This window comes from Prunus persica, chromosome G1, assembly GCF_000346465.2.
Source record: "Prunus persica cultivar Lovell chromosome G1, Prunus_persica_NCBIv2, whole genome shotgun sequence".
Lineage (NCBI taxonomy): Eukaryota > Viridiplantae > Streptophyta > Magnoliopsida > Rosales > Rosaceae > Prunus > Prunus persica.
The window spans coordinates 6,644,088-6,657,316 of NC_034009.1; the positions used below are offsets into that span (position 1 = coordinate 6,644,088).

A 13,229-nucleotide genomic window follows, 5' to 3' on the forward strand; every position below is an offset into this window, starting at 1 on the left:
AATAAAAAGGAGGAGTTTGGTGATCGTAACAGTTTGCAACATCAAACATGTCATGCAATGCGATTTTTAGGCCCAAATAGGTATTGCCTAATGCTTATGATGATTTTGTTTTCTCCTCTCACCTGTTCAAACGTGTGGATATGGCTTTTGGTCCACAACATATAAAGATATACATATATAATATTATTGTCGGTGGTGGGGTGGTTTGGTTTTGGATAGAACCAAGCAAATGGTCTAAGTTTTGGTAAAGGGAAGGCTAAAGGTGAACTGGGCCTCACCTCCCCATGCAAACACTTTCCTCACTTAAAAAATCTGTTCAAAACCGCGTCCTGTAAATAATTCCCCTTTGCATTTATGAGAAATCTAACTGGGCACAGCTAGCAAATTCAACCTTCCAATCTCCTTCCCTTCAGTCAGAACCACATCATCCACTACTATATAAAGCGCAAGCCATGCTATATTTCTATGCACACCAGACTCTCATAATCACAGCAATATAGCTCTCTCCCTCTCTCTCTCTCTCTCTCTCTCTATCTCTGTGTCATTCTCTCCATCTGAATATTTCTCCTTTCTTTTTACTCATTTCCAAAGAAAACCCATGGCTTCCCTCAAATCATCTTTTTCATTCATACTACTGATTGCTCTTCTTGCTGCTAGCTCTTTGGTGGTTGCCTCTGCTGGTAACTTCAACCAGGACTTTCAGATAACATGGGGAGACGGTCGAGCTAAGATTCTCAACAATGGCGAGCTTCTTACTCTCTCACTTGACAAAGCCTCTGGCTCTGGCTTTCAATCCAAAAATGAGTATTTGTTTGGCAAGATTGATATGCAGCTCAAGCTTGTCCCTGGAAATTCTGCTGGCACTGTCACAGCCTACTATGTAAGTTCATCTTTGGAATATTTATTACACTTCCATTTTCTTGAAGCTTTCTTGTATCTGGCTGATTTATTTGAATTTTTTGTTGATTTTTGCAGTTATCCTCAAAGGGTTCAACCTGGGATGAGATAGATTTTGAGTTCTTGGGGAACTTGAGTGGTGATCCTTACATTCTTCACACCAATGTCTTCAGCCAAGGCAAAGGAAACAGAGAGCAACAATTCTATCTCTGGTTTGACCCAACTGCTGATTTCCACACCTATTCAATTCTTTGGAACCCACAGCGCATTGTGTAAGTAACCCAATAACCCAAATCTTGTTCAAATCAAGTTTCAACTTTCAACTTTCAACATGCCAATGCGGTCTTAGATTTAGTGGTAGAACTGTTCGCAACTCTGCGATCCCTCATGCCACCGTGTGGTCTGCGGTCTAAATACATGTATTTTTTCCTTCTATAGTCCATTCTCCACTAACTTTACTCTGTGTTTGCTCTGTTTCAGCTTCTCTGTAGATGGCACTCCCATCAGAGAGTTCAAGAACCAAGAATCCAACGGTGTTCCGTTTCCAAAGAACCAACCAATGAGGATCTATTCAAGCCTATGGAATGCAGATGATTGGGCCACAAGGGGTGGGCTTATCAAAACAGATTGGAGCAGAGCTCCTTTCACTGCTTCCTACAGGAACTTCAATGCCAACAATGCTTGTGTTTCATCAAATGGAGCTTCTTCATGCAGCTCATCGTCATCTCAAAATTCTTCCTCTTCTGCATCAACTAGCAACGCATGGCTCTCAGAAGAGCTTGATTTAACAAGGCAGGAGAGGCTGAGATGGGTGCAGAAAAACTACATGATCTATAATTACTGCACTGACGCTAAGCGATTTCCCCAGGGCCTCCCTACAGAATGCAAGTCATAAATGGCTTAAATTAAATCCATGTTTTAATTCTTTAATCTAAAATTCTTTTGTTCTTTTTCCATGCGTACCTTATTCAGTGTATTTTCTGTTGTAATATAACTTCACGTTCTAATAATATATACAAGGGTTCAATTAACTTTATTTTCAAATTGTTTTCTTTTGGGCCGTCACAGGGCTTCCTTTAGGCCTGGCTCTGATTATACAGGATGCCAATCTAAAGCACTTTCTATAGGGTTGATGGGCTTGCCATTGGGCCCATCGAGGCCCTGCATAGTTATTAAAATTTAAATTTACTTAATATATTATACGTACGTACGTGTATTATTCGAAAATTTTCTTTCAAATATAGGGTGAAAACTTCAACCATTAAATAAAAATAATATTTTATTTTATTTTATTTTCTTATCTCTATTTTTTCAATAATATGTAAACAACTTATCTCTATTTTTTCAATAGTATGTAAACAATAAGGATAACATACACGAATAATGTGCATTATTACAATATTCTATTTTAAAAATCATGTATTATAACTGAAAAATAACTACGTATACAGTCCACAACTAATGTGCTTTCTTAGACATGTCAGAATTCCTAACCCTAAACTTGATCATTTTTCTCCTTGCTGACAACCAACCCTTCCTCAGTTAGGGGCGAGGTGGCCACTACCCCTCCTCCCCTTCACCCCTCTTCTCCCTTCCTCTCATCCTCTCCCCTTCTTCTTTTCCCATATTTTTCCCTTTCTCTCATCCTCTCTCCCGCTCTTTCCACTTTCCTAGAGCTTTTGTTGGTCTCTCTCTTCCCTTCCTCTTCTCCTCCCCTTACCCTCTCCATACAGGGACGAACCCATGATTTCAAAATGGCGTGGCCTAAATTTACCTTATGTACAAACCTACTCGACGGTATGATTGATAATTTATAAGTCTCAACTGTAAATCCCTAATTGATGCTTAATAAACCCTAAATTTCCAAAATTTCAACATCAACAAATTTAAAGAAGAAAATTAAAGAAGATGAAGAATTGAAGATGACCTCCTTTAATTAAGTCTTGAAGAATGACATGGGTGATGGCTTTGGCTTGCACTACACGCAGGAGGGATGAATTTTTTTTTTTCCCCGAAGAATAGTGCTTAGGTAACTCAGCAAAGAGAGAATGAATGTTTTTTGCATAAGTGGTCTCGTGTGGGGTTACTTTGTATTTTTTATTTGTCAGACGTGGTGTAGTGTAGGTTTGTTAATGGGATTTTATTTGTGTGTTGCGTTAGTTTTAATTTTTGTATTGTTATTAACTTATTGGTCAGACATGTAAGATATGTTTGTTAATGAGATTTTAATTGGCTGGGTTGGGGATGTCACGTGGGCTGGGCTGCGTTGGGCTGGACTGTGATATTATTTTAGTCTACAAAAAATAAACTCACCTAGGCTACAACGTAGGTTAGCTTGGATCTTAGGTTTTTATTGGGCACGCGGTTGGGTCACAGTTCGCTGAGGTGTTTTTTCCCCTCCAAGTTGTGAAGGGAAATGTTGGTCCATTTTTGTGAAGAAGATTTCACATATTAAGCGAAATTATTTTTTATATTTCTTTGCATATTTATGGTTCAAACATTCTAGAACACATTGTCACACGAGTTCCCCGTAGGGGATCTTTTAAGTTAAACTGTTCAGCTCTTGTGTGCGCATGTTGAGTTCTTAAAGGAGGTCTATGCAAATTTGTAATAATACTACACATCGTTGATCCATGATGGCCAAGACGGTAATGAACTTTTGGTTCGTGACAGTATAAGCTTCATTTACTTTTGTGGTATAAGAAATTTATTCCCCATTTTTTTTTTCTTAAAGGAGAGCATCAAGAGCTCACATACAAGATGAGTGTATTGGTAAAATTTGTAAAATAAAGTAAGCAAGAGAGAAATGTTTGACAAAATATTTCTCCTCATTAGACTGCCCATTCATAAACTAGGTTCCCCATGGGTGGGTACGGTTCCTATTATTCCACAGTTGCCCGCGCAGTAGAGGAGCTCTAATCTGGATGGCAGGTTGCTTCTTCAAATATTCAGATTCAAGATTATTTGAATGCACTCGAGACTTTTCTGATGCAGATTATAAGAAGTGTATTCACATTGCAATAAGAGAACTTTTAGATCATAGTTGTGAAAATATAGGTAGACGTGCTATTTTTAGGAGTTGTTACATTCGATATGAACTTTACCGCTTTTAAAGAAACGTGATTAGCTTGCCAGTAGTTACATTGGAAAATTCTTATGTGTAAAATGGCCTCATGGATGCGTGATACATTTGGCTATAATGCAACGCAGGAGGTGCGAGCTCTATAAAACACAATGAGGTTGTGTCATGCTCTATTGATGCCACGCGTTAATTTATAAAACAATATAAGAACTTAAATAAATTGAAAACAAAACCAGCAACCACAGCTGTAGGAGATGCGCACAAAGGCAGTCTGAGCAATGCCAACTGTTCCAAAAAACAATATCCATATCCATAACTTGTCCATTTCGGATTAGACAAATACTAAAAAGTAAAAAATCAATAAAAACTTGTCCATATCTTAGCACACAAATTCATTTTCCACTCTGCTAAAATAAATAAATATATATATGTTCATTTCCCACTGGGATTTTGAGGCAAACATTACATTCCTCACCTTCCCATTTCCCCAAAAACTCCAATGAAAGTTTCTTATTTTATTTTTCTCAAGCACTAACATTTTATATTACAGGATTAAAAAATAATAATAGTCCTAAAAAATTTAAAAATTTTAGGATTGCATTTATAATTCAGTGAAAAAAAACCACTAGCTATAAAGGGCCATTACAATAATGAAGAGGTCTAACATTAAAATTAAGACAATTTGGTGCACCTCCACTAACGATCATGCATGATTGAAGAAATTCTGGCATAGGTATCCCAACTAAAATTGCAAATTCAGAATAATCAAAAAGAGATAAAGCTTAAAAAAAACCAAATCATAACAATATAAATAATACTCTCAAAAATGAGAGATGAAAAGCTCTCACAAAGGAAATATGAAAAACTCTCACAAAAGTGGAGGTGAAAACTACATAGATAACCCTCAAAGTGAAAATGGCTATAGGAATTTTTTTTGGGAGAGAAGGACTAGGGTTTTCTCAAAGTATTATTTTATGTACATGCCCCATGTGCTTTCAAAGTTGTCTCAAATTACCACATGTGCTTTGAAACGTCTCAAAATACCCCCTACACTTTTAAAAACTGTCTCACATTACTCGTTTCGTCAGTATTAAGAGACGTTCCGTTATGTGGTGTGGGCCCCACTTCTTTTAAATCGCTTAACAATGGAAAGTAAGGGTTATTCAGTTTCAGAAAAGAGAAGATTGGGAGAAGAAGGCTAGGATTAAGAAGAGGGCTAGGTTTATTTAGTTCATCGCTCATCCATTCTGAAATCTGCAGAGCATGGGGGTAGTGACAATGCCCTCGGAGCCACTTGATGAAACCTTGGAGCTCAGGCTACTTCACGTCTCCCCCTTCAACCCGCCATTGATGGAGCACTGGCATAATGGAATCCCTAGGGTTTTGAACCCCACTGTGCAAAAGCTCAAATAGGGGTGATGAGTAGGAGGGCAGCACCTCAGTGGAGTAGAATAGTGCACCAAAAATCCTAGACAGATTTTCATAAGGCTGCTGGACAGATTTTCATAAACCCTACCCTCTTCTCCCAATTTCCCCTTCTCACCCAATTTCCCTTTTTCTGAAACTGAATACTTATTCTCCATTGTTAAGCAATTTAAAAGAAGTGGGGCCCACACCATGTAACGGAACGTCTTTTAATACTGACGGAAAAAGTAACATGAGACAATTTTTAAAAGTGTAGGGGTATTTTGAGACGTTTCAAAGCACAAGCAGTAATATAAGACAACTTTGAAAGTACGAAGGGCATGTACATAAATAAGCCTTTTTCAAATTAACCTCCTCTAGTAGCCTTCAGATTCTAATATAATTAGAATCATTATTAAGGAGCTTCACTAATATACCCAAAATAGGGGCTGAAATTATAAAAAAAAACTCACATGGAATGCACTTTAGAAACACACCCAAAACTCATTTACTACATAAGAAATTAGTGTTTAAGTTCTTATAAATTACATGACTGTCATTGATCAATTTAAAAAAGAAGACCAACACAAAAAACTTAAATAGTACCCAAAACAAGCCCAACCCAATTTTATAATAAAAAAACCCAAACAATTCATTACAAACAAAAAGTCTTGAAAACCGTAGTTTCATTAACGTGTCATGTTAATTAATGATTGTAATGTTCTACACCTTTATTGTCATGTTGATTAATTGTTGTAATGTTCCAGTTTAGGATAATAACACTGCTAGTTTCCTATAACATCCTATTTCTAATGCATGTTTACCCCTGTAATGTTCCAGTGTATGGTAATAACACTGCTAGTTTCCTATGATATCCTATTTCTAATGCATGTCTACCCATGTAATGTTCCAGTCTAAGGTAATAACATTGCTAGTTTACTGTCATGTTGATTAATGGCTGTAATGTTCCAATCTAGGGTAATAACACTGCTAGTTTATTGTCATGTTGATTAATGGTTGTAATGTTCCATTTTAGAGTAATAACAATACTAGTTTCATATGACATCCTATTTATAATGTATGTTTACTCTTGTAATGTTCCAGTCTATGGTAATAACACTGCTAGTTTTCTATGATATTCTATTTCTAATGCATATCTATCCCTGTAATGTTCTAGTCTAGGGTAATAACACTGCTATTTCCTATGACAACCTATTTCTAATGCATGTTTACCCTTGTAATGTTCCAGTCTAGGGTAATAATACTGCTTGTTTACTGTCATGTTGATTAATGTTTATCATGTTGCTATTTCTAATACATTCCACCAAAAGAAAAGATGAAGAAAGAACAAACCAGACCAACTCAAAACAAGCTAGGCCCAGATTGTTAATACTATTATGTCATAGAAGTATATTGTTAATACTCTGTCATAGAAGTACATTGTTAATACCCTGTCACAGAAGTACATTGTTAAACAAAAATGAGATTCATAACTGAAATAGTAACAAAAGTTGAATCGATCATCAAAGCTTAAAATACATTTCGAAAATCAACTAAAATTCGAAGATAAACACATAATTGAAGCAAAAGATCAAAAATCTCAAGTCCAAATCAAACGACGACGACGACGATGACGACGATAACAACAACGACGATGTGGCGAAAGAGGAGTAGAGCTCGAAGATGAGGAGTACAGCTAAGAGCATCTGATTGAGGTTTGTTCAAGGTTTTGAACAATCCGAAAAAACAAAAAATCAATAGAAGCACGATTTTAGAATAAGAGAATCGATGGTAAATATTGAAAATTGTATATTAAAGATGAAGAATATAGTTGGACCTGAGACTGAGCTTCAATGGAAGCTCCTCTTGCTCCAACACTAGAGGAAAACACCAGCGAGAAAGGAGAAAATAAATCTGATTTGGTTTTTTGGCAGATTTGGTTTTTTTGGCAAATTTAATTTTTTGGCAGATCTGGAAATATTTGGTTTTGTGGCAGATCTGATTTTCCTCTCTTAAATCCATAGTACAAGGACAATATAGGTATTTAATACACACAAATAAACTAAAAAATAACTATTAAATTAAAAAAAATTGACAGCTGTCAATTTTTGAATTTTTTTTGGGTGTGTTTATAGTTTTTAAATTGTGTAGAATTTCTTTATAAAACTATGTCTAAAATTGGGTATATTACTAAATTTCTATTATTATTAAGTGACAAATTTTTTGAAATTTAGGATACAACTATCTTATTTCTTGTTAATTTTAATTCATAGTGTATTATGTTTTATTTGTTTTGGGTGACACATTAATCAGTTTTTTTAATTTGGAAAGAAATATATATATTTAAACAACTCAACTGTTGTGGTGTTTTTTAGGTGTTTAACTTCAGGTTAACACATAACAGAAAAATATTATTTAATTCTCTCAAAATATTTGAAGATTACTTTAGAGTAAAATGAAATAACCGATTTTTAGTATTATTTTTTTATCATCAAAATGCCTTTTGGCGGTGAATGGAGGTTCAAATAAAATAATGGCACAGCGTTTAAAAAAGGATGACAAAATGCTGTGCAATGTCGTCTCCTACTATGCCATACAGCTTTGTTGTGCGTTTTGACAACCCATTCCAACAACCGCCAAAACCTCTGTTTTTATCTAATTTATTTATCTATTGTATTTATTGCCCTGACCAAGTGTATTATATAAATACCACCACCCTCAATCCCTTAATTTTGATAACTCACTTGTGTCACATCCAAACTTTGATTGCAAAACAACCGTCATGGCTTCTTCTTCTCCACCATCAAAATACTTCTCCCTTGTGGTTTTGGTGCTTTGTTTTATTGTTGGCTCTTTGGTGGCTGTTGCCTCTGCTAGTAATTTCAATCAAGATTTTGAGATTACATGGGGTGATGGCAGAGGTAAGATTTTAAACAACAACGAGCTTCTAATGCTGTCTCTTGATAAAGGCTCAGGTTCAGGATTTCAATCCACAAATGAGTATCTGTTTGGCAAGATTGATATGCAGCTTAAGCTTGTCCCTGGAAACTCTGCTGGCACTGTCACTGCCTACTATGTAAGTTTTAATTTGTGCTAGCTCTAATTAATATTACTGCTTGTCTCGCATTGGCTTGTAGTTCAAGTCGTTAAGAGTATTTATCCTGTATTCGAGGTGTTAAGGTCGAATTCCCCTCCTCAAATATTGCTTTGTTAAAATAAAATAATAATAAATTTAACTCCTTGTATCAAAATAAATTAAAGTTACTTTTTGTTTGTGAATTTGCAGTTGGCCTCAGAAGGATTAACATGGGATGAGATTGATTTTGAGTTCTTGGGGAACCTAAGTGGTGATCCTTACATCCTTCACACCAATGTGTATAGCCAAGGCAAGGGCAACAGAGAGCAACAGTTCTACCTCTGGTTTGACCCAACTGCTGATTTCCACACATATTCAATCCTTTGGAACCCTCAACGCATTGTGTAAGTAGCCGCCAACATGATTCTGCACTCAAATCATTTACTTCAAGAGTATTTTCATAGTCCTCCAGAGTTGTCACCATAATTTAGTGGCTTGAATGATATTGGACTAATGTACTGGCTGTTGTTTGGTGAAGTTATAAATGATGGGCGGAATGTATTTTATTAAACAATAGTCTATATTGTGTTTTTATCTCATCTAAATGGGTGAGACTCATAACTAATTTTGAATCCGATTCCAATTCAGTCCAGGTCAAGCCACCCAACAAGCTCGGACATGTCTCTATTCCTACGAAATTTATTACCATATACATGTAAAGTGACACAATATTTTGTAAACAAATAAACAGTAATATCTCTACTATAATATTATGATGTTTTTTTAATTTCCAGGGGTATTAAAATGGTTGTGTTTTTCTTCTCTATGTCAGCTTCTCAGTGGATGGTACCCCAATAAGGGAGTTCAAGAACTTGGAGTCAATTGGTGTTCCATTTCCCAAGAACCAGCCAATGAGATTATACTCCAGCCTTTGGAATGCAGATGATTGGGCTACTAGGGGTGGTCTGGTTAAGACAGACTGGACCAAAGCTCCTTTCACCGCCTCCTACAGGAACTTCAATGCCATTAATGCCTGCGTATGGTCCTCTGGGGCATCTTCTTGCACTTCAAAGTCTCCATCTTCAACTAGCTCAGCTGGCAATACATGGCTTTCGCAAGAGTTTGATTTGGCAAGTCAGGAGAAACTGAAATCGGTGCAAAGAAACTACATGATTTACAATTACTGCAAAGACACCAAGAGATTTCCCCAAGGCTTTCCTCAAGAATGCGCACTACTGTCTTGAGAAACTGAGAAGAGAGACATTGATCGATCCTTTTTTCCGCTTTCATGTTCCCTTTAGGTTTTTAAATTATATCTTGTATGTCAATGTCTAAAGATATTTCTCTTGCTTTTAATAAAAATATCCAAGGTCTCGATTAGCCTCAGCTAGGGAAACAAGACTGGGAATCATAAAATAAATAAATAAAAAAGCAGCGCATGTTGCTTTGTGGCTATACTGTTTATTTTGAAACTTTTATTAAAAAATTAGAAGAATGGAGTATAGCCGGGCGGCTATACTATTTGTTTTAAAAAAAATTAAAAAGCGAGTATAGCCGATCGGCTATACTATTTATTTCAAAACAATTGAAACAATGCGTATAGCCCGGCTATACTATTTAATAAAATAAAATTTAAGAAATATGACCCTCCTAGTTGCATTAGTTCATACTATTTATTTTATATTTTAAAAAAAAATAGAAGAATGGAGTATAGCCGTGCGGCTATACGATATCTCTAAAGAAAATTTAAAAAAGGGTATAGCCGGGCGGCTTTACTATTTCTTTAAAAAAAAAAAATTGAACTAAACTAGTGTAGCCGGGCAGCTATATTATGTCTTAAAAAACTGGAAAAATGAGTATAGCCGGTCGGCTATACTATTTCTTAAAAAAAATTGAAAAGGCGAGTATAGCCGTGCGGCAATAATATTTCTTTTCAAAACAATTGAAAATGAGTATAGCCGGGCCTCCTAGATGCATTAGTTTATACTTTATAGATATCAATTTGGTAATAAAATTCAGTAAATTACAACTTAAGAGTCAAGCCACTATATAATATTTTAATATAATATATTTTAATAATTTCATATATATTATTTGTATGCAAAAATATGTGCGAATTTTGTGTATAATTTGTGAATTTTTTGTGTATTATTGAAAATTTTATAAAAAATACGTGTATTAAACATTAAAAAAAATGCACGTACATGTTCAATACGAGCGGCTATACTATTTCGTTTATAAAAAAAATAAAAGTATGGAGTATAGTCGCGGCTATACTATTTCTTTAAAAAAAAAATTGAAAATGAGCGTATAGCCGTGTGGCTATACTATTTCTTTAAAAAACAATTGAAAAAATGTGTATAGCTGGTCGGCTATACTATTTAATATAACAAAATTAAGAAATAGGGCCCTCCTAGTTGCATTAGTTCATACTTTATAGATATTAATTTGGTATAACCGCACAACTATAAGAATAAAATACGTACGTATTTTATTCGGTAAATAACAACTTAAATGTTCGGCCACTATATAATATTTTAATTATAATATATTTAAAAATTTTCATATATATTATTTGTATTCAATAATATGTAAGAATTTTGTGTATAATTCAGGAATTTTTGGTGTATTAATCAAAATTTTATAGACAATACGTGTATTAAACATAAAAAATACATATATACATGTTCAGTATGAGTATAGCCGCCTGGCTATATTATTTGTTTAAAACAAATTCAAAAACCCAAGTATAGCCGGGCAGCTATACGATTCCTTTTAAATAAAAACCGAGTATAGCCGCGCAGCTATATTGTTTCTTTTAAAAGGCAAACGCTCGGACTTTGTTGGATTCAGACGCACAACATAAGACCCAAGAAAACGTGAACACCACTCTTCATTAGCCAAAGCACGATCATGTCATATGTGAATCTCCTCTGGGTTATCCTGCCACCAATTTCATTGTGGACCCGTAAAACCTAGGTCCCTTAGTTGGCAAGAATCAAGAGCCTGTTGAAAACCTTTCATATGTTGCTCACTACTGAGTTTTCCCCCAATCCTCTCATCAGCACGTAAAATCTCCCCACAACACACACATGGCATAGAAAAAGAAGTACCCAGACTCTCTAGGAGGTCTCATAAGCGGTGACAATCAGTAGTAACTGGGTGACCATAAAACCCCATAAGGCATCAGCGTCCTGGCACTCTCAAGGCCTTAACCACCATATCAATATGGTTGAGACTGAAGGATTTTGGCCCAACATTAACCTCCTTCGTCCACATCAAACATAAACCCCCAACAATGCCTACACTCTCCATAACAATATGTTGGCGAGTCTTTACTTAGTTAGGATTTTTTTAGTTACTTGCTTATTTTTCTAGTCCTATTATAATTGAGATTTATTTTCTTTTATAATTTATATTTATTTTCTATTGAAATTTGGATTTATTTCCTATTTTATTTAGGGTATAAATACCTCCATATTGGAGAAGAATAATAATATGAGCATATATGAATATTTTCCCTACTTTGTTTGACATAGTATAAGAGCCAAGTTTTCACGACCTGTGCTTGCATTCTCCTTGTAATTTAAGTGCTCTCCTCCCCTCCTCTTCAAGGGAGGGAAGGGGAGTGAAAAGGATATGTTTATTGATGTATCCTCATTACCTTGACGTATTCCTATGAAGATGTTGCCTATTTCTTGACTCCGATGACCCCTTTTTCTTTCAAGGGGAGAGGGAGAGTGAAGAGAAGTTGTGTCTGTGTGAATCAGCTAAAGTTGATATGGAAGAATTTTTCATCGTTTTCAATTTCCATTTATGTGGTTATTGTCGATGATGTTGCCGTGTTTTGATCCGTCTCTACAATATTAAAAACCCTAAACATTACCTATTTCTACTGCACTATACACCTAGCCTATAATCCTAGCCCACCTCCGCTGCCTACCTTGCTATTGCAGCCGCTACCTCCACCCCGCCATTCATCACCATGTCGAATGTTAATACCTTTATTTCTTCACTTCTTCTAGTTCTACTTCACCTACTGCTTCTCCTACTCCTATTGTGACGACTGAATCTACTTCACCTACTACTTCTCCTACCCCTATTGTGACAGTTCAGACTAAATTGTCCACCAAACTACCATTGGGATTCAAATTGAATGGATCCAACTATGCAATTTGGGCTTCGATGATCGAACTCTATGCTACTTCACAAGGAAAATTGGGTTACCTAACTTGTGACTCTGATGCCCCAAATTCCAAATGTCCATAATTTGGAAAGTGAAAAATTGATGATGCTACCGTGAAAAGTTGGATGATGCGCACTATGGAATCTAGTTTGTTGAATCTGTTCTTTGCCTTTCCTACTATCGTTCTCACAAGGTTTCTATGTTCTGCCTTCTTTACTGTCGTGCTCACAGGGTTTCTGTGTTCTGCCTTACATACTGTCATGCTCACAGAGTTTCTGTGTTCTGTCTTACCTACTGCCGTGCTCACAGGATTTCTGTGTTCTGATTTTATGTGTTCTTCTATGTGCCCTATTTGTTAGGGTTTGTCAGTTGTTTCACTCGTGGTTTATGACAAGGTCTTCTCGACAATTGTTCAATTGGTCAATGTTGAGTATGGTGTTCTATGACTTGCTTGTCAAGTTGGGCATGCAAAATATCTTTACCCCAACTTGAGGGGGAGTGTTGGCGAGCCCTTACTTACTTAGGATTTTGGTTACTTACCTATTTTTATAGTCCTATTTTAATTGAGATTTATTTCCTAGTAT

The 13,229-nt window shown here is 35.7% G+C and overlaps 2 protein-coding genes across 2 annotated transcripts; both read left to right on the plus strand.

The window, feature by feature from the left end:
- LOC18793282 (probable xyloglucan endotransglucosylase/hydrolase protein 23) lies at window positions 454-1,938 on the plus strand. The gene is made up of 3 exons (XM_007223149.2): window positions 454-880; window positions 976-1,169; window positions 1,378-1,938. Exons 1-3 carry the CDS (start codon window positions 599-601, stop codon window positions 1,790-1,792), a joined length of 891 nt encoding a protein of 296 aa, XP_007223211.1. The 5' UTR covers window positions 454-598; the 3' UTR covers window positions 1,793-1,938.
- Window positions 8,082-9,859, plus strand: LOC18789655 (xyloglucan endotransglucosylase/hydrolase protein 22). Its single transcript, XM_007224324.2, has 3 exons — window positions 8,082-8,459; window positions 8,670-8,863; window positions 9,292-9,859. Exons 1-3 carry the CDS (start codon window positions 8,166-8,168, stop codon window positions 9,701-9,703), a joined length of 900 nt encoding a protein of 299 aa, XP_007224386.1. The 5' UTR covers window positions 8,082-8,165; the 3' UTR covers window positions 9,704-9,859.